Genomic DNA, 19,816 nt, shown 5'->3' on the forward strand with positions numbered 1-19,816 from the left:
ACTATTTGAAATATACAACTTTTTAAAACCACTGGTGTTTCAAAGTGCCATCTGCTGGTACTTTTACTATTTACATGCAGCTATTTCGGAACAGTGAAGGCGTCCCCTATGCTTTTCAGTTGGCGATACCTCCAACCCCAAAGATTCACAGCACCTTATTTTTATTTTTTTTTTTTTTTAATATCATGAAAGTGGTTTGTTGCATCTACACCCCAGAACACTTAGTTATCATTTTGACAGCCTGGCAAGGAATCACCAGCTTTCAGAAATGAAGGCAAGTATTCTGATCACATATGGATGCCGGTAATTTAACTTTTTAAGATGGACCAAAGAGCAGCACTTTAGAGTTCAGCTGGAGTGCAGTGCTCTACTTTTAAAACCTTCTTAATCACAAGTCTATATTTAGCTTCATAATCAGGTCAGGAGATCCATGTCTTTCTGCAAAATTAAGTCCTGAAGTTACCATGTTCTAATGGTTACAATCTAGAAAGTAGCTACTACACTTAATAACTCCATTTATAATCTTCTCATAAAAAAGGAAAAAGCTGTCAGTCTGTTCTCCACATTTCTCCAGCAGAAAGATGGCTCTTTAGGTCAAAGCTATTTAGAACCTGGAGGCACAACCTCAGCAACAGTGACTATACAACAGCCACAGCCCTTTGCGTTTAGGGAAAACTACCTCAGTAAAAACATAACATCTGAGAGCTAGTTGCCTGTATTTACCCAAATCTCAAAGATTATTTTAAAAATTACTTACAATGACAGCAACAGTTGCTGTCAGGAACTGGCTGAGGTCTGTTTAAGCTTTCTGCACAAGAGGCAGATCCACATTACCTGCAATGAGTCCATCAACCTCTCCAATTTTGTGTGTGTCGTCTTCCCCCCCCCCCTCCAATCCTTTCTGCATTTTCTAAATTCCCAATTCTTCCTTCTGACATTCTCTTCCCCACTTCTTCCTGCAGGACCCACAGAGGCACAGCCCCATGTGAATAAAATACATTTGCTGTGAATGACTAGGTCACTTTACTAACTTGAGGCTATCAGATCAAAAATCCAGTTTAAGCACAGACACAAACTGCACAGCTGGTCTCAGGACAGCAACAACCACTACCCGGATCTGACACTGTACGTCAGCAATATGTAAGTTATGGCCACACGTCTGCTTCACCTTGAAAACTGCCCACTTACATGCAACTTCCTGAAAGGGGCAAAAGTTTATAAGACACCAACCATTCAGAGACAACACAAACTTAGTTAATGAAAATTTATTCTTTCAGTAAGTCATAGCCAGCTCTTACGCGACCAGGGCAGAAGCTGTTGATGATTCGCTAAAAAAAGAAAGAGAGAAAGAAAAAGAAATATTAATTGCAAAGGCATTTTTTCAAACCAGTTGCCAAAAAAAGTGCTTCGGTTTAAAGCTTTACCAGTCGTGAGCTTAATCACTACCTGTTTAAATTTTTTTTTACAATTACAGCATAAAGAAAAATTTCACCCTTCCTTAGAAACAGAAACACTAGGATAACAGCACAAACCCATATATTCAAAAACCTAACTAGACGAATTTGCACCTTTTCAGAAAAAGAGCTCACCCTGATGTCTATGGGAATTCTCCTACGTTGGTTAAATTTTCCTAGAGAAAAACTCCAAATGACTTTCATTTTTGCCACGGCTAAGCCATTTCTCAATAAATTTTTAAAGTAGCATGAACTATAAAAGTATCTGAGTAAGAACAAGAGTTTGTATAAAGGATTATAGAAATTATCTAGTAGCGACTTCTCTCGTTGAGACAATGGTTTTTTCCAAGTGTTGTGACAGCCATTTCACCCAGCAATATGTTCCGTTAATTTATCAGTTAGTATTTATGGAAATCCCTATTCTTTGCTGCCTGGTTTACCTATATGCCTGATCATAATTCACTCTTCATCATTTGAACAGCCCCAACACATTGTTTACAAAACCTACACTAGGTGAAAATAATAACGTAAGAGAAGACTTACTACTTCCAATTGGGCGGCAGCACTCTCTTAGTTTTGTAGTAGCGAGCCAACCTATGGATCCTGCTTTCAATCAGAATCAGGCGGAACTTGGCATCTTTGTCCTTGAAAAGAAAGTTACATTACAACCAAGCACTACTTTGACTTCTCAATGACGTACAATTCAGATGAGCTTTCATAATGTAAAAAAATCCACAGCTCCTGCTACAAACTCCACACTCCCATTCCCAAAGTCTGATGAATACGGTAAAACCATGTATTTCTGGTCCTGTTCTGATTTAAGCAATGCTTTTAAGATCCTTTTCACAGACAAGGACCATTCTCCTTCATCAAAATACCTCCCCAAACCATTAAGTTTACTCAAAGAGGGTGGCTAACATGAGGTACGGTAAGTCTTTGCTTTGTCAAGCTGTAAAAACAAACTACTGTATTATTTGAAAAAACAAACATAGAAAGTTGTCTACTTAAATTAGTACTCACCTTTCTGTTTCTCTCAAGATGTTTGCGAACAGCAACAGCTTTCTTAATCAAGTGATAAAGATCCTCTGGAAGGTCTGGGGCCAGTCCCTTCGATTTAAGGATTCTCAGAATTTTGTTGCCAGTAACAAAGCGAACTTGGGCAACACCATGGGAATCCCTCAGGATCACACCTGAAACAAACATTTACATTGCACATTGAAAAGAAAAACCTTTCACACACATAAAAAAAATATCTTGTGAAACTGACCTTAAAGTTACAAGATATGCAAAAAAAGGTCCTCTCTAAATTAGAAACCTTTCTGTTGGAAACTGTGAACAAGCGGTAGACAATGAGCGAGCAAAACACAACTTAGAGAAGCTGAAACACTTTATCAGATAGCACTTAACAGACAACTAAGCCACCCATCACATTTGGGCAGGTTAACACATTCAGTGCTACAGTATTACCGGGAAATTTTCAACAGGACTCATTAAAGCTAGGTATTCAATCACCCTGTTCTCTACAGTTAACAAAGATGTCATAGACATCTTTACTCTAAAAAAAATAATGTATAGTACCATAGGGATCATTAATACTCTCAGAATTTTAAGCAGAGCTCTAGAGGGGTCCAAACTATAGTTTACCAACTGATCTATTATGTAGCTCAGTAAGCTCCTAAACACAGGGCTCCTAACACTTGAGATGAGATGTCAAGTTTTTCTCCAAGAAATTGGGCAGACTAAACTTCCCTACTAACAGTTGTTAGTGGCCATCCTTAAGGACAGGTTAAAAGATCAGATGCTTCAATTTTCTGCTTGAAAAAGAAAATACTCAACTACTTCATCAAATACGCGCCTTGCAAGAATGTGACATACTACGTTTTTAGTAGTATCCACACAGTGAATACATAAGTACATCAGGAAACCTGTATTTTCGTAGCATGTTATTAAACACAGGTTGAAGGAACCTATAATAATTACATTATAACAGTCAGAAAAACGTGTTTTGACTCCATTTAGGAGTTATTAATAAAGCTTACCAATTTGTGAGGGAGTCAGGCCTTTTTTAGCCAGCTTGTAGATCTGTTCCTTTACATCATCAGAAGTAAGTTTCAGCCACTAAAGAAAATCAGAAAAAAACCAAACCCACACAACTGATGAAACCTGCTTAATACAGAGGCATAGGCTAGCTGTACGAAAGCTTTTTATAAATGGTAGAAATAGATGCTTTGTAATGCTTGAAAAAACAATCAAGAACTGAAATTGTATTTCTAATGATACAGAAACTTTTTTACATGTTATGAAATTACAGTGGGGGGAAGGCAGAGGTGAAGGAAGAAAGTCTCTGTTTAAAACACCCCATATAGCCTCCAACCAGCTGCTTTATCATCAGTTTACTTTAACTGCCACACCAGAAGCATGAATACAAACTAACAGAGGGGGGAAAGAAATCACTGTTATTGGGAAGGAACTCTAATTGGGCCTTTGACAGAAACGCAAAATTGAGATCCATTCAGGCATCACTCAGTAAAGCACCTAAAGATTAGTGAGAAGTACACAAATTAATTAATAAATGAAAGAAATGGATCTACTCAGACAGAACTGCGCCTTTTCTGTTATTTCTGTGTTAAACCGTGCTGATAGAGCCACAGCTTCTGCAACTGCTAAGGGGAAGACAACACCAACAAACCAGGTAGCCCTTACTCTTCCAATGAGCTACAAAAGCTCCTAGTTTTCTTCCTTTTAGTATTCACAGTATGAAATAGAAAAGCACAGCAAACAATGTATTTGGACGTGCACTATATATTACAATGCAAACCGGAGTACAAATAAAACTACACAAAAACCCCACAGGATTTTTTAAAACAACTGTAACATTTGAACATCCTAGTCATTGTTAAACTGTTTAGCCATCAGCAGTACTTCAAACAGCTTCACATTATCTTACTTTAAATTGCATCTCTTTATTTTCATGTTTTGTGCTTCCACTTCACGTTTCTATTTAACTGTTTTTCAGTACATGCTTTTCCACATGCATCATAAATAGATTTTTCTGCCAACAGATAGAACCTAAGCACCTGATCTTTTAGCAGACAAGTGTTTTAAGCAGAAGTACCCTGAATGAACCAAGGGCATGCTGAAATTACTTAAATTAGTGCTCTGATCAATCAAATTACTGTTGTAAATAGCTCAGAAAACAGTCGGTTTATTCCACAATGGCAAAGGCCAAACTCGAGCATGAAGAGAGTAATTTCATCTGTAGGAATCAACATCATACAGGCTAAAAACAACTGAAGTAATACTTAAATAAATAAAGGAAGGTACAGAGAGGAAAAGAGAATTTTTTGCCCAACGAATCTGGACGGGAAATGATACTTGCTTCTTCAATATCGCAAAGAGAATAGGCTACGGTAGGATTTTATCAGGCCAGAAGTTAAAAACGATGACACAAAATATTACAGGTCTCTTCGTTTTGCTTCCTTTCCTGAGCTGTGCTAAGGGAACCGGACTCGGCACTGAACGCCACAAGGCAGCCGAAGCGCGCTCAGGGCGGCGAAGTTACTTACCGTGGGCACGCTGCGTCTGTAGGGCAAGGCTGACTGGGACAAGCCCTTTCTGTAGGGAAGAAGCAGATCACACGCTAAGCGGAGCCGCACGAGCTAGGCTGCCCTGATACAAGGCGGCCTACTGCAAGCGCTTCCTGCAGGGCCGCGTCCAGCCCGCACGGCCAAGGCCTGCGGCCTCCCTCCTCGCCTGGAGACACTGCCGCAACCAGTGCAGGCCACACCGGTACAGCATCGGGAACAGGAGCCCAGACACCACAACCATGGCCCTGCCCGGGGCCGGCCTAAGGAACGCGCTCCTCAGCGCCATCCCGAACCTTCCCCCACCCTGCCCCGCCATGTCTCCACAGCCGCCTGCCTTCCCGCCCCCCACCATTCCCTACACAGGCCACATCGCTCCCCTAGAAGCCTTTCTGCTCCCGCACCCCTCGACAGCGCCCCATTAGCGCCCGCGGCAGCCCTGTGCCAGCCCCATACCCCATCCCCGGCCCCTTACCCGGGAGCGTGCATGCGACCCATGATGGCGGCGGAGGAAAAGAAGGAGGCAGGCGAGGCGGAGGCCCTCACAGCCCCACTTCCGCAGGAAGTGGCGCCTCCGCGCCTAGCCCCGCCCCGCCCGCTAGCCAATCAGTGGCGCCGGGGCCGCGCGGCGCACGCCACCAGCCAGGAGACCGGCGTGCACCGCGCGCCCGCGCGCGGCCGGGGCTGTGAGGGACGGCGGGGCGCCCGGCCCCGACCCGACCCCCTCAACGGACAGAGGAAAAAACTCCACGCATTTTATTTTATTTTTTCCTCAGAGTAGTGTTTAATGTACTTACAGGACAGTTACGGAGTCACATTTAACCCGACGGAGGGCAATATTGTACATCTTTATTAACGAGCTCGTTTAATTAAAGTATTTGGTTCTTACAGATATATAGACAAACTCATCGCTCTCGCTGAATTTCATCACCTGTAGCACTACCCGGTCACAGTGTGGGAGGGACGGCGGCGGTGCCAGGCCGAGGAGAAGCCAGCACTTTAAGGCAGGTGAAGGGGAAGCTCTAACACAGCCCGAGTTGTAAAAATAGAGAAAAGAACTTTTTATCAAAGATCGCAACATGCTTCCAGAGACAGGTAGCTGTAAGATCGTAAAAAGGCAGTAATAAAAATTTCAGTGCAAAGTTCTAGGTTAATAGAGAAAAGGAAGAGGTCTTAGCGCAAGCTCTTACTCTGAAATACCAAAACAACGTCTGTATAGACAATTATATTCCTGGCTGCATAAAAGTTTTTTTTTTCTTTTCATTAAACAAGATACAAAAAGCTGTTAAAACTAGGTTTTCAAGCTACTTAGTGTACTGGTAAATTCCACCCTAAGTGAATATTTTCCTCTTCCACATCCATCTTTTTTCTTTTTTTTTTTTTTTTTAATGTAGTACATTGAAGTCTTATTGCAACAATCACTTTTTCTTAATTGAGACTAGTGCAAAGAGGTGCAAGCTTGGTGCTGTTCCTCTACACGTGAGGAGAGGCTAAAGCCAGATCCCGTAGACAAAATAAAATTCATGACCATAAAAAGCTTCAGCCAGTGACTATTTTGAAGAGGAAGGGAAAGGCACAAAATGAGTTAAGCTATGAAGAAGATTAAATCAGAAGTCAGGACAAGTGCTAACAATAATACAGTACTATACATTTTTTTCAGAGTCCAGACAACTGTTAAAACTGCAAATCATTTTTTAAATGATTTTAGTTTATTAGTATTTTGTGCTGTAAGACACTGTGCTTTAATAGCAAACTGCAAAAAAGGCAGTACATATTGCTTTCATTTTATTTCACAATGGAACGTTTCACAAAAACAGTAGTCTACTTTCCTGTGTTTAAGTGACTTGTGATTCTAATGATGGAATGGAGTAAGTCTCAAAAGCATCAAGTGAGCAGGAAATATATCTAGTTAGTTATATAGTTTATTATTTACAGGCTATATACTAAATGAAAAATATGCAAAAGATGCCTAATAAAACTGGGATGTGTTAACGCCCATTAATATCAACCCAGTTTCTAACATTCAAGATATTCTTAGCTTTTTAATTGTAATAATTCCTACAAAATTGGACCGTGAATATTTTAGGCACCAAGAGATTCAAGTTTACTTCTCTCTTCTGTATTGAAGGGAGATTGGTCAGTAGCAGGGGAAGGAAAACTGGATTATGAAATAGGTTTTTAGCGTTGGGTATACAGAAGGCTTTCCCTGTATTGTGTCTTGATTCATAGTTGCATATTTTACTTTAAAATTTTGCTCATGGTCAGTGGTGATAGTCTTGTCTTGCTTCAAGATTTAGTACTCAAGAGAAGCATGTAGCTTTATTCTACAACTTTGTTTAGAAAGAACACGATCATCCTAAAAACAGAGGAAGATAAATAAGAAGTGCAGAAACACCTGTTATTTAAGTAACCAGTGGTATTAACAGAAGACAGTAAGTGACATTTGTTCTCCACTGTCACAATATAGTTCAAATCTAATGTTCCTTGGAATTAAGTATTTTTAGTGGAATTAATTCTTACTGTGAGTGAGAAATAGTGTTGCTGTAAACTGTTAAAAAAAAAAAAGTGACCAAGTTCCTCTCTCAAAGCCATTAATGCAACTCATTTCTGGCCTGCAATTCATCCAGCAGTTGTGCTTTTTAACTAGAGGCCATCCTTTACCTGGAGGTACAGGTGCAAATGCCTCTTTGGATTAAGACATTTCAAAACACTGAGGAGCTGGGCACATTTCCTACGGCACCACATTCAGCCAGCTTTCATTCAGTTTTTGGAGATCATGGGTAGAAGACGGGATAGAAAAAAAATTTTTGTAAGTTGCACTAACTGTGAAGATCAGTGAAAGTGATATTATTTGTAAATAACATGTCAAGGAAGAGACTTCCAGTAGGACCTGCAAGGTATCAAAATATGAGAATGCTTCCCCTTTTTAAAGAGCTGAAAGTTCACATGTATACATATTTAAATACCAGAAATGAGGTAAAAGAGAAGCATTTGAATTATAAGGCACCATTATTTACGACTTCCATTATTGGCACTCACTCCAGTAAGTCTTAGAGAAGCATGAATCTGGGATTAAATGCAACGCTAAGGAATTTTTCCAGCCCTTCAACCTTCATTTCTACAGGTGTGTGTGAAGTCACCAAAATTTTACCCGTCGCTGCTTCTGTGGTGTCTAGTTAGTAGTGGGAATGTAATCCTAAAATATGTCATTTCTTTGATGTTGTCCAGCATCATGCCATGGATGACACAACACAGGTAAGAAAAATTAAAAGCAGAAATTCACTATATCCACGGGCCTAATGATTAAGTTATGGTTTAACCAACCAGCATGGTCAAACTGTTCATCTCGCTTTCATGGATGGTTTAAAACCCCCTTCCTTTACCCACAACTCAAACATTTACAATGATGCTTTGATAACATCGCATAAGCATAAACCAGGTTTTCTAGAAATCCTCCAAATTAGGCTACATGAACATTGGTCCAACATATCTGTTGAAATGCAGAGTCTCTTATTTTAAGATGTACAAATTATCTTCAAGTAGGAAGATGCACAAAGCACAAGTGAATGCAATTGTTCTGGTCTTACTCAGGTGTAGAAAGGAGTTCACAGATAGGGTACAGCAGTTAGTCGATACCAGTTAACAGTCTCCTTGCTCAAGTTGAAGTCCTTTAGTGAGAGCGTAATTCCACCCAAGAAAAAGTTCTCACGTAACGATTCTGCACTGAGCACACTTAACTGAAGTTCTCTCTGTTTCAGAGTCTCCATGCTATATCCACTGTACACAAGCTAGAAGGTAAGAAGTCAAGAATTTTTTGGTTAACCAAATGAAGTTGCACAGATTGCCCTTTCTTCTGCCTGCCTAGCCTCTGACAGATGTCTTAACTGCACATTATGGCCATTCAGTTTATCTGTTTCTCAGAGGATGAGCTGAGGTACATCCATATTTTATTTTGTGCTCCCAATGATAGGCATTTAAAAGGACCGGTGTTTTCAGATGGAAGCACTGATAACCTGCCAAGACTTCTGAATTCATTCTTCTCCACATTATGAATCAGTGAATCCAGGGCAGGGGGATCTTTAGTTTTAAGATTAAGATTCCTTTCCTTCTCATCACTCCTCAGAGTCAGTCTGAGAAATTTCTGCTTACTTGTAATAGTATGTTTACCTACCCAGTTGCTTCGGTGGTTTTGTTTTTTGTGGGTTTTTTTTTGGTTTTTTTTGTTTGTTTGTTTTTTTTAAAAAACAGGGCACAATGTTCCTCACAAACAAGTTTCTTTTCCATCTATATATCTTCACAGATTTTTTAGACAATATTTTAATTACTGCTTAGAATAAGAGACAATAGTAAACCATAGGGAGTTACTACATAAATTTTAACTTGCCATTTCATTGAAAGTTGGATTTCTTGTCTTCCGGGAGATTTTGGTTTTCCGTTTGGATGTTTTGTGCGTGTCTGGAAGTAAGTATGTTTTCACATAGGGATTTGGATCTGCACCATCTTCTGTAACCTACAATCCAAAACCACGACAAGTTAGAAAACAAGCTAATGCACACCTAGTTGAATAATTATTTTCAAGTATCTAGACTTTGTAATCAAGCTAACCAAAAGCAGAAGTTAATTAATTTGGCAGCTGGAAGATTTGGAGGAAGAGCTTGATGCAGGAATGATGGAACTAAGTCAAGAAGGCAATTGACAAAGTGGAAAGAGTTTTTGGCAGTGAGCTCTGCTTACCAGGTCTTTAATATGCATCACCATGATAAATAGAGTGCTATTTCTATATGATATGGATAGCTTCACTTCTCCTCCCACTTTGCCTGAGGTAGGACTTGATGGACTTGCATCTGAAAAAAATATATAATTATTTCCTCTGCAATATTTGTACATTTTCATCAGTACTACACCACCTTATTATATATGAGGAAAAAAATACAAGCCTTAGACCAAGTTCAGTTTCTGATTTTATTTCTAGTTCCCTAATAAGGGGGCAAGGCCATAGGTTTTGAAGAATTTTGCATTCTCTTTTAAGAACCAACTCGGAGGTTTAGAGTAAAAACTTGAATAATTTAATCAAGCCATAAGCAAGCCCAAGCGATCACATATATTGTTGCAATTTCTGGTATGTTTTTATTTCCTTGAAACTGTATGCAGGCACATTTGGAAAGACAGTGATGCAAAGCTTTCAGTGAGGGAAAACTACAGTTAATTTAAAAAAAAAAAGACTTTTTTTTTTTTTAAAAATCACATTGTAAAGGTGTCATACTGTAGTTATCCGTTTTATAAACATCCCCCAAAAAACATTACCTACCTGTAGGTCTGGCTATTCCATCTATTCCTTCCACTTTTTCATCACGAAGTAATGGATGGAAAAAAGTATAAACAAGATCACACTAAATTTGGAAGAAATGTTACATATTAGTTAAGTGTTAACAAGCACCAAAGTCTGAAAGGTTGCATTGGATTTGCTTAAGTTATTTGAACTCACTTCTGCCACCTCTGAAGAACTGTTCATCAGACTCTGTATGTAGCTGTTGAGCTCCACTTTTCTTTTAGCTGCTACATCTTTTATGTGTGTTCTTCCCAGAACCATCTTATTAGGAAAGCTGTAAGGGAAGAACAAGATAGAGTTTTCAGTTAATTTCTCTGAAGTAAGTACAGTTAGATTTCACTGTCATTTCCATCCTGAAGTGCTGATACACGTTTGTTTTTTTTCATGGCAATTGTGAGCAGAAACAGCATGCTGATAAGCAACAACGTTATAGAAAGGCAAGGAAACATTTATAGGTAATTGTTACAAGTGATACAACGCACAGACTAAAGACACTGAGTTGCTCCTGTGGCTCTCCTCCTTAAAAGTTAAGGGACAACAGTTTTCTCCCTTAATTGCCAACTTTGAGGTCTAGCTTGCCCCTCGGCTGTTTCTGTCTCCATTTCAAGCTATTTCTTCCTCCACCCAGCTGGGAGCAGTTTTGTTGCTTCTGTTATAATAGTGATGAGTGAGTTAGGAACATACCCTGGTAACTTCCAAAGAGGAAAGAGAATGCCAAGTTTGTTGTGGAGCTCCTGGAACTCATCAAATGTTCGGAAGACAAATGTTGGCTCAACTTGCCCTTCTCTTAAAACTCTGACTACATAAATCTGTCCAAAACACAAGAAGACAAAGATAAAAGTAGTAACAATATTATAGAACTGACAATATAATTTGCTTAACAATTAACTGTTTCTACTATGGTAGTCCTTCTCCTGCATACATATCCCACTAAAAGGGTTTGCATTTTATAGTAGAGTTAGAATTTTAAACAGCCCTACTATAATGCAAAGTAGCATCACATGATCTTCCCATAACATAGATCCACATCCAACAGGGCGATAAAGGTAGTTAAGGCCAAGGTGTCTGTGTTCTCCCTTTTAAGCCTCATTTTAAGTTCACACCATATAGCAAGTGTACAAAATTTTACATCAGTGCAGGACTAGATCTAGACATGTATCTGTGGGGCCAGAACTACCACAAAACTTTTCAGGTGTGGACTATGGAGGAAACTAACGCCTGATTTTTTTCAATCTAATTCTCTCAAGATTCTAAATGATTCCACTTTTAAAGTGATAATTTGGTGGGCAGGTGCAAGTGCACTGCATTATACAAGAGGAATTTTTAGAAATTCCAGTTCCAGGATGCAGTTATTCACATTATTGTGAAAGGGAAATGAAGGTTGAGAAACTGCACAGAAAATTCAATTAACTGGAGCCATTTTATGGGCAGATGGGTTAAAGGTATAGTTAAAAAACGTGCAACTGGGAAGAGGTTTAAAAATCTAGACAGAAGGAGATATCTTAACAGTTTCCTGGAAGAGGCTGTTTTGGCTTAGACCAGGAGTGCTGAAATACATATATAATACAGTGATTCAGCACAAAGCTCTTCCTCACTTCTAGTGTTATTCAGCTTTGTTCTACCTTCCCTACCTGGTGTCTTACCAGATTAAGACATTTACAGTAAATACAATTTGGAAACAGATGTGCATATATCAATATAGCTCACTTTTTAAACAACTTGAGGAAGACGTAACTTGAGCTGACTATTCTAGGCCAATAAACAGCAGTAGAGAAGTAAAAAAAAAAAAGAAAAAGAAAAAAGATGGTTGCACATTTGCATAGGAATACAAATACAATAATAATACAAGTCTTAAAGTGTAACCCAGGTCTATCAAAATCCTGAGGGCACATTGTAATGCTTGCTGCCTCTAGTGAGACTGGCTAGGAGCGTAGGTGCATTAATACAGGAAATGATACTTTTACTTAGGAGGAGCAAATACAACTTTAATGGAAGGTCAGAACAAAACCAGAGTGTTTGACTTAATGACTCCTATTCAGGAAGGAGCCACTTTACAGAAGGCAGCTACATAAGCCCATAAACATGACTCAAATCCCCATTTTTTAAAATTGTCTCCACCAACGCTACTTCTGTCCTTTCTGTTCCCTTCTAGATCCTTTTCAAGAAGTGTCTTAATTTTCAACAATATTATTGGATGCTAAAAATACCAATCTGTACTCCAGCACTCCTGTGGCTGGTGTACCCTTGGGCAGCAGCTAAGCACCCACACAGCTGCTTGCTCACTCGCACCCCCTCACCAACGGGACAAGGGAGAGAAGAGCAAAAGCAAGAAGACCCGTGGGCTGAGATAAAGGCAGTCCTTGGGAGAGGAGGTGACGCAAAGACAATCTCTCACCACGTCCCACAAGCAGACCTGTGCCCAGCCAGCCTGCAAGCAACAGCCACCTTGGAAGATAACACCCTCCCATCGCCCGCTTTCTTCTTCTACCCCCAGTTTTTGTTGTCGAGCATGACATTATATTCTATGGAGTATTTCTTTGGCCAGTTTGGGTCAGTTGTCCCTGCTGTGTCCCTTCCCAACTCCTTGCCCACCTACAGCCTACTCACTGCAAGGGAAGGCAGGGGCAAAGTGGAAGAAAAAGAGAAAGCCTTGACACTGCACAAGCACTGTTCAGAAACAGCTAAACCAACCACATGTTATCAACAGAATTTTAGTTAAACATCCAAAACACAGCACTGTGTGGGCCACTATGAAGAAAGATAACTCCATCCCAGCCAGAGCCAGTACAACTCTGTTATCCCCTGGGAAGCAAGAAAGCTGGCCCGTTCCCAGTAAGATCTAGATTTCAATTATGGGTTTTGTTTTTACTTTCAAGTCATCCACAGTGGGGCTCCGTCTTGGGTGTCAACAGTGGTGTAGGTTTCTAGGCTCCCATTATAGCCAATGCAGTCAGACTTCAGAGAACTCTTCAGCTCATCTTAAATGTGACATTAGTGCCTAACTGGACAAGTAAGTATCTATAGCTGTATTTACTAAATCTCTGTCAATAAAGGGAAACTACTTGTCTACTTCGAAGCTAGCTACTTAAACCTAAACAAGGCAAGTTTCCCCTGGACTAATTCTCTGTGATTAAGTACTGAACTTATGGCAAGAAGGAGAATGTATCTTGTTGGAAGAAAGTGCACAGTATCTTCACTGCATGGAAACAGATTCCACACACTTACATAGTATTTATCTGGGTTATATCTCTTCTGGTATGTAAACACAGACACTTGTTTGATTCGGCCATCTTGTTTAAGAGAATATGTTTTAGCAGAAAATGAGAGGATGGGTTCATCATTAGAAGGTAGACCTGAGAAACGCAGCTGAGCCAAATTATGAATGAAGAAATTAAACTTTGTGGCCACACTTCCCAAACTGGATTCAATCAACCTAGAAAAGAAAAAAAAATAATGTCAAAAAACACCTATGAGGACAGGCTGAGAGAGTTGGAGCTGCTCAGCCTGCAGAAGAAAAGGTTCCAGGGAGACCTTATAGCAGCCTTTCAATACTTAGAGAGGGTTTATAAGAAAGACAGGGACAGACTTTTTTGTACAGCCTCTATTTATAGGACAAAAGGGTAATGGTTTTAAACTGAAAGAGGACAGATTCAGACTAGATATAAGGAATAAGTGTTTTATGATGAGGGTGATGAAACACTGGAACGGGTTGCTCAGAGAGCCGGTAGATGCCCCATCCCTGGAAACATTCAAGGTCAGGTTGGATGGGGCTTTGAGCAACAAGATCTAGTTGAAGATGTCCCTACCCATGGCAGAGAGGCTGGACTAGATAACCTTTAAAGGCCCCTTCCAACCCAAATCATTCTATGATACTAAATTGCATGCATACTACTGCCATTACCCCATATATTTAAATGAAGTACAATGACAACATTTTGTAACACATAGCAACAACTCAGTTACAGTATATGCACACCCCCGCTTGCTCCACTGGAGCACCATCCCTCCCTCCTCAGCGTGCAAAAGCATTTCTTGAAAGACAAAACTTCTTTACAATGCATTACAAGGTTCCCACCATATACACTGCTCTTAAGCAATTTAGGATGTATTCAAAATGCAAGTCTCAAAACAGCCAAAGAGAATTGTCTGCTCTCAGTATTCCAAACCAGTTTTTAGCACAAGGTTACTCTTAAAGACAGCAAAGTATTTTAGCACAAGCATTAATCTTATATGAAACTGATCTTATTTATGTCATTCACTGGTTAACTGATATTTTATGATTGTACAGTGTAACTATTCAACTTCTACAGATAACGTTTGTGAACATCCTTAGTACGTTTTTTCATAGCAGAAAGCTCCCATTGAGAGGATGATGCTGGGGGATATTTCAGTTTTCACTTATCCAGTACCTTGTAAAGAAAATGGTAGCTTCTGCATCTGTTGTTTGGGGCTGGAGAGCATCCTGGACATACTTCAAGTCCTGAACCCCACTTAGTTCTGGTAACCCAGAAGAAAGCATCTGCAAGAAATTAAAATTTAGAGTTTTAATGCAATAAAACCAGTATGATTTTACATTGAATGATTAAAACTCTTAGGCCCTCAAATTAATTTGAAGCTGCAGTAAATTGCTAAATGCTAACAGCGATAGCCAACGATTGCTTATAATCAGCAGTTATTCACCATTTCTGCTGAATTAGAAGCAGTTAAAAACACTTTCCAGTGTAATTTATGGTATCATCTTAGTTTTAAGTTTTCAGGAAACAGTGAGATAGTAAAAAAACTTTAAAAATTCCAAAATACAGCCTTCCTAAAAAGTACATCTGATGTTTCTGGCTTTTGAAAGCCCGCATTAAGAGTTTCTGCAGCATAAAAAGCATAGCATTTAATACAACCCACCATGACAGATCTATCTAAATTGAAATTAATAAAATGATTACCAATGAAAGTAGGTTAAGGAAGAGGCCTGCATGCTTCCTTATCAAATTGTAAGCTTGACAACAGAGATCCACGAACAACTGAAAGCGAATAGTGGGTTTTTCACCACCATTAATGACATAGGCCATATCCGATGTTAGCACAAAAGGAGCTCGATCCCTGTTCAAAGAGCACAGAATTCGTAAGTTAATTACAAGGTCTATTCACTTTGTCATGTGCTTCCTCCTCCCCTCCATCTCCACCTTGAAGTAACGATATTAAATTAATGCCATTTTACTTTTTTGGGCTGGGTTCAGCTGCTTAGTGCTATCTCAGATTCCCAACACATCCCCATGGTACTGGACCTACAGCAGATCTCCTGGAGTATCACTTGGAGGCCAGGTTACCATCTAATGCCTTCCATCGCTCATTTCTGGAGCTCATTACACGCTAAAACAAATTTAATGACTGTATTATCACCCGACTAAAACATAAATCCTCTATGCTGGATATAGATTATCTTCCCCTACACAGAGGGGTAGTAATACAAACTTGCCCTTCACTCTTTTCTATAACATTGATATTCGCTATTTTTATGAGCCAGAGCCTGTTCTCATTTGTTTCACACTCAGATATTCAGATGACATAAAGGTTCTGGCACTCAATTTCTCATTCATTGATAAAGTTTACCTAACAAGCATGCAATATATAATTGCATGAATATAGCTAAAAGAGGTGAAACTACACTACAGTTTTACCCAATATTCCTGGAAACGACACCAAGATTTGTGTTAGATGTAAGGCTCCCAAATATCAGTAAGAAGTTATATTAATCTTTTCCTGTACCAAAATACTTGGCTTTTATAATTATTGTAAAGAATTTCCCATTGAGATTTGCCAAGTCTGCACAGCACAAAGTTCTTAAGGAATGAATGCAGTTTGGAAGCATTGAAATTAAATGATGTTTAGGAGACCAAATTCCTTATTTCAATCCACCAGTAGAGAGAACAGTAATTTTATTTGAAAGCTATGCCTATGTGCGTTGACTTAAAACGGTTCCAGAGATCAGAATATGGAAATTGGAAGCTGCAGCCTTTTCAAAATTAATTCTATACAGGTAAGTTTGATGTATTCTGGAAACTCTGTGGTTAAACTGGAAGATACTGGCTTCATAGTGAGAACAGCAGATAATAGCAATTAAGAGTTAGTGCTTAGAATTATAATGCTTATGAAAATATACTAAAAATCACTTCATTCTCTACATTGCTTAGCTACAGAGAATACCTTTTAAAGCTACCAAACATTTGCGCATGACCCAAAAATTTTCCAAAGTCAATGTGAAACATATGCCCTGTGTTTCGGAGCATTATGTTATCATTGTGGCGGTCACAAATTCCCAGTACATAAGTAGCTACACAGCATCCTGCACAAGAGTAAATGAAGTTTTCTGAAGCCTGGGAGGGAGAGAAAAAAAAAGTTAATTGAGATCAGTATCAGTGGGAAAACAGCATTCATGCATTCAACAGTGCAAAATCCAAGCCAGGCTAGACAGGCCCTAAAATTTGCTTTTTTCCAAAATAGTGTTCTCCAGATAGCTTTGCAAATACCTTTAGATACCACGGTTTCCATCAAAAACTGTTGTTTTGTTTTTTAAATAAATGAAAGAGAAAAGAGGAGTTGAAGACAAATCACAAAAAGAAACAAATGTTACCAGAGAAAAGAAAAAGATACAAGACTTATTTTTCCAATGTGTTGTAAAAGCATTGTAGCCAAAATAAAAGATTTTATTTTTTTGAATCCCACGCGCTTGTATGAGAATAGGCCACTGCTCCTAAATTACATAGAAGCCACCATGCCTTCCTATCTTAAATTTGAAGTATGCTTTTTCTATATCCAATAAAAATTCCTTATGTGAATAATGAGAATTCATCTGGCTCCTTTTTAGTTATATAAGGGATTTTCATTCACTCTTTTTCAACTATATGAAAAAATTAAGTTTCATAAAGATATAAACAAAAAATTTCCGTGGAAGATCTGGAATAAGAATTTCATTCCTTCATAAGATAAGACTGTATTTATCCCTTTTAAAATATCTTCAAAAAAGAACACCACTGACAAAAAGTTACCTTTTCATATTCCTCCTCTGTAGGATTATACTTTCGCAACCATTCTGCCAGAGGCTTGTCTTTAAAAGAACCTGTCACTCCATATTCCACTTGAATTTTCCTAAGTGTATCTGAAGCAGGAACAAGCTCTACCATGCCTTTATGGAAAATATAACAAAGTGTATTTAACCATCTCCTTAAGTTACACTGCATTTTCATTATTCAATAGACACTTTCTTGACAACGATGGCTTTTATAATCTTAGACTAGCTTCTTTCAAAACCCAGTTAGGTATAAAAATAGTGCTATTAGTCTACTAAACATTTCCACAGACTATATTACAAAGCATACCATGAAATGCATGTAGCAATCCAAGTTAGGCTTACTTTACTAGAATTATGGTTGCTAGAATGCACATATAAATTATACTTTGAATAATTACTTTCTACTACATAAACCAGTATTGGTCTATACGCAATAACTGCAAAATATTTTGATGCTGACATTTCTCATACACTGGCACTTAAGCAATCCAGTAACTTTCTGCTGTCAGGTGTTGAAACAGACCAGACTGTTGCTCCAGAAATAAAGCAGTGGGCTTCACATGTGGCCTTATTTTGGAGATACCATTTACTAAAAATATTTATATAGCTAAATCATAAAAGGAAAACATTTATTTGATTAACAGAATTTTACTTCTATCTCGGCAAGAGCTACTAAAGGCAAATCTGTAATTTACATCCATTTTTCTTCTCTACTTCAATCCTTCAAGTACTTTAGGAATACTAAAATTAACAGCAACAAAAAAATGTAACATGCTGTGCAATCATGTCATCTTTCAAAATAGGAGGAAAAGCCATCTGTTTCTCTAAAGAGCAAGTCCTACATAAATAGAAGTTTTTGCTTAGTTTTGCCAAACGAAATTTCCAATGTTTCCATGTATTTAAGAGTTTTCATCATGCTGTTCTAGCATCTGACTGAAGAAATACTTAAGTTATTGTTTATCCTCTTAAGGATCTTGTAGTTCCTATGGGCTAGCTCTAGAGAATTCAGGAAAACTAGCAAAAAGCACGTTCAAGGTGCAGGGTAGTATCCACACTCAAATTTAAGTTCTGTGACTTATTTTCAAACCTAAAAGGCAGCCATATATTGCCAAGGAACTTTTACCAGCATATGACACTAGTTCTGGAGACAGTGTGTGCGCTTTGAATTTTTCTTCTTTTTGCACGTTTCAGTCCATGAATGATACTCCCTGACTCAACTGCAGCAGATTCCAAATACTTTAGAATTTCATTTTTGACTTGAGTACATTCTTTCACTGTAACTGAACTTTTGGAATTGGGATTGCTATTGGACCATTATTTTCTTGTGTTGCAGTAAGGGTATCAAGAGAAACCTTAGCTTTTATCATTATATTTACTTGTTTGCACCACTGTTCATTGACAACAGAACACCTAAGAATCTCAGGACTCAAGAGCAGAAACACATTTAAATGCAATTCAGCCATCAGGAAATTCAGAACAATTTATCTTGCTATACTCTTTAGTACTGAAGTTCCTTGCATGGAAGGCTTTCTACTGTTTCTTGGGCCTGCCTCTGCACAGAAATTCTTCGCTATCAGTGTGACAAGAAACTGAAGTGGGGGAGCAAAGATTATAGGCAGCATCTGGTTTTGCACCTCGGTCTTTTCCAGTTGAGAGACACTTGAAGATAACCATCCTTAGATCCAGTCCCTCCTGCAGCCAGATCTTATCCATAATCTTAATCATTTGTAAAGCCAACATATCTTGTCTCAGATCTTCTCCAACCTTAAATAGAAAAATAAAAGTTAGCTAAAAGCATAATACGCTTTCAGCAAAACTAAGCTTCACAGACTTTAGTCGCTTTACATTTGTAAGAAGTGATACACTATGCTACTTTATTCCTCATAGCTACGCACTTAACAAGACAAACAGGCTACATTTGAGCTTTGACATGCAGTAGACTTCCTTTCACATTTTACAACCTGCTCATATCTCAGTTTCTAGATACACAGGAACAAACTCACAAAATAAATAAGCTTGTTGGTCTAGACTAAAACTAAATTGATACCAAAGAAATAGTGATTATCATTCAAATTTTTTTCTCCAACACACATGTAAGGCCTACCTTAAACATCACATTAATCTCTTCTCCCAGAGGGTCTGCATTTATCAGTGCAACTTTCAGTGGTACTGCATTGGAGCTGAAGAAAGAACATGCCTACAAGTAGACTGAGTGTTAATACTCAAAAAGGACTATTCCTGATAGCCCAGAAAACAAGACATTCTGACAACTAGCAGGTTTAATGCACAATGTGTCTATTCAGACTTTTAACATTGCGACTGTGGCAAATACGCGCTTCCTTTGAATAAAGAGCCCTTTGGCTGTTATTTGTTGACTTCTTGTACA

At 38.7% G+C, this 19,816-nt stretch overlaps 2 protein-coding genes across 8 annotated transcripts in view; both read right to left on the reverse strand.

The window, feature by feature from the left end:
* Positions 1–1,250: 1,250 nt before the first annotated feature.
* RPS13 (ribosomal protein S13) lies at positions 1,251–5,629 on the reverse strand. The gene is made up of 6 exons (XM_054200755.1): positions 5,514–5,629; positions 5,021–5,069; positions 3,494–3,572; positions 2,475–2,644; positions 1,998–2,098; positions 1,251–1,328 (listed from the first exon to the last, which is right to left on the reverse strand). Exons 1-6 carry the CDS (start codon positions 5,534–5,536, stop codon positions 1,295–1,297), a joined length of 456 nt encoding a protein of 151 aa, XP_054056730.1. The 5' UTR covers positions 5,537–5,629; the 3' UTR covers positions 1,251–1,294.
* Positions 5,630–6,725: 1,096 nt separating this feature from the next.
* Positions 6,726–19,816, reverse strand: part of PIK3C2A (phosphatidylinositol-4-phosphate 3-kinase catalytic subunit type 2 alpha) — a 52,437-nt gene continuing 39,346 nt past the window's right edge. For 6 of the 7 annotated variants that reach the window (XM_054198117.1, XM_054198119.1, XM_054198118.1 and 3 more), the window contains 13 exons: positions 19,535–19,627; positions 19,065–19,194; positions 17,408–17,544; positions 16,566–16,735; positions 15,305–15,461; positions 14,777–14,886; positions 13,593–13,800; positions 11,052–11,176; positions 10,524–10,641; positions 10,347–10,428; positions 9,773–9,882; positions 9,423–9,548; positions 6,726–8,826 (listed from right to left, as the gene is read on the reverse strand). In XM_054198117.1, the coding sequence (XP_054054092.1) occupies positions 8,644–8,826; positions 9,423–9,548; positions 9,773–9,882; positions 10,347–10,428; positions 10,524–10,641; positions 11,052–11,176; positions 13,593–13,800; positions 14,777–14,886; positions 15,305–15,461; positions 16,566–16,735; positions 17,408–17,544; positions 19,065–19,194; positions 19,535–19,627 (1,749 nt within the window). In that variant the 3' untranslated portion in view covers positions 6,726–8,643. Of the gene's footprint in view, positions 8,827–9,422; positions 9,549–9,772; positions 9,883–10,346; positions 10,429–10,523; positions 10,642–11,051; positions 11,177–13,592; positions 13,801–14,776; positions 14,887–15,304; positions 15,462–16,565; positions 16,736–17,407; positions 17,545–19,064; positions 19,195–19,534; positions 19,628–19,816 lie in introns of those variants that run through there. The other variant, XM_054198123.1, reaches the window with a different exon arrangement.

Source organism: Rissa tridactyla, chromosome 4 (assembly GCF_028500815.1).
Source record: "Rissa tridactyla isolate bRisTri1 chromosome 4, bRisTri1.patW.cur.20221130, whole genome shotgun sequence".
Lineage (NCBI taxonomy): Eukaryota > Metazoa > Chordata > Aves > Charadriiformes > Laridae > Rissa > Rissa tridactyla.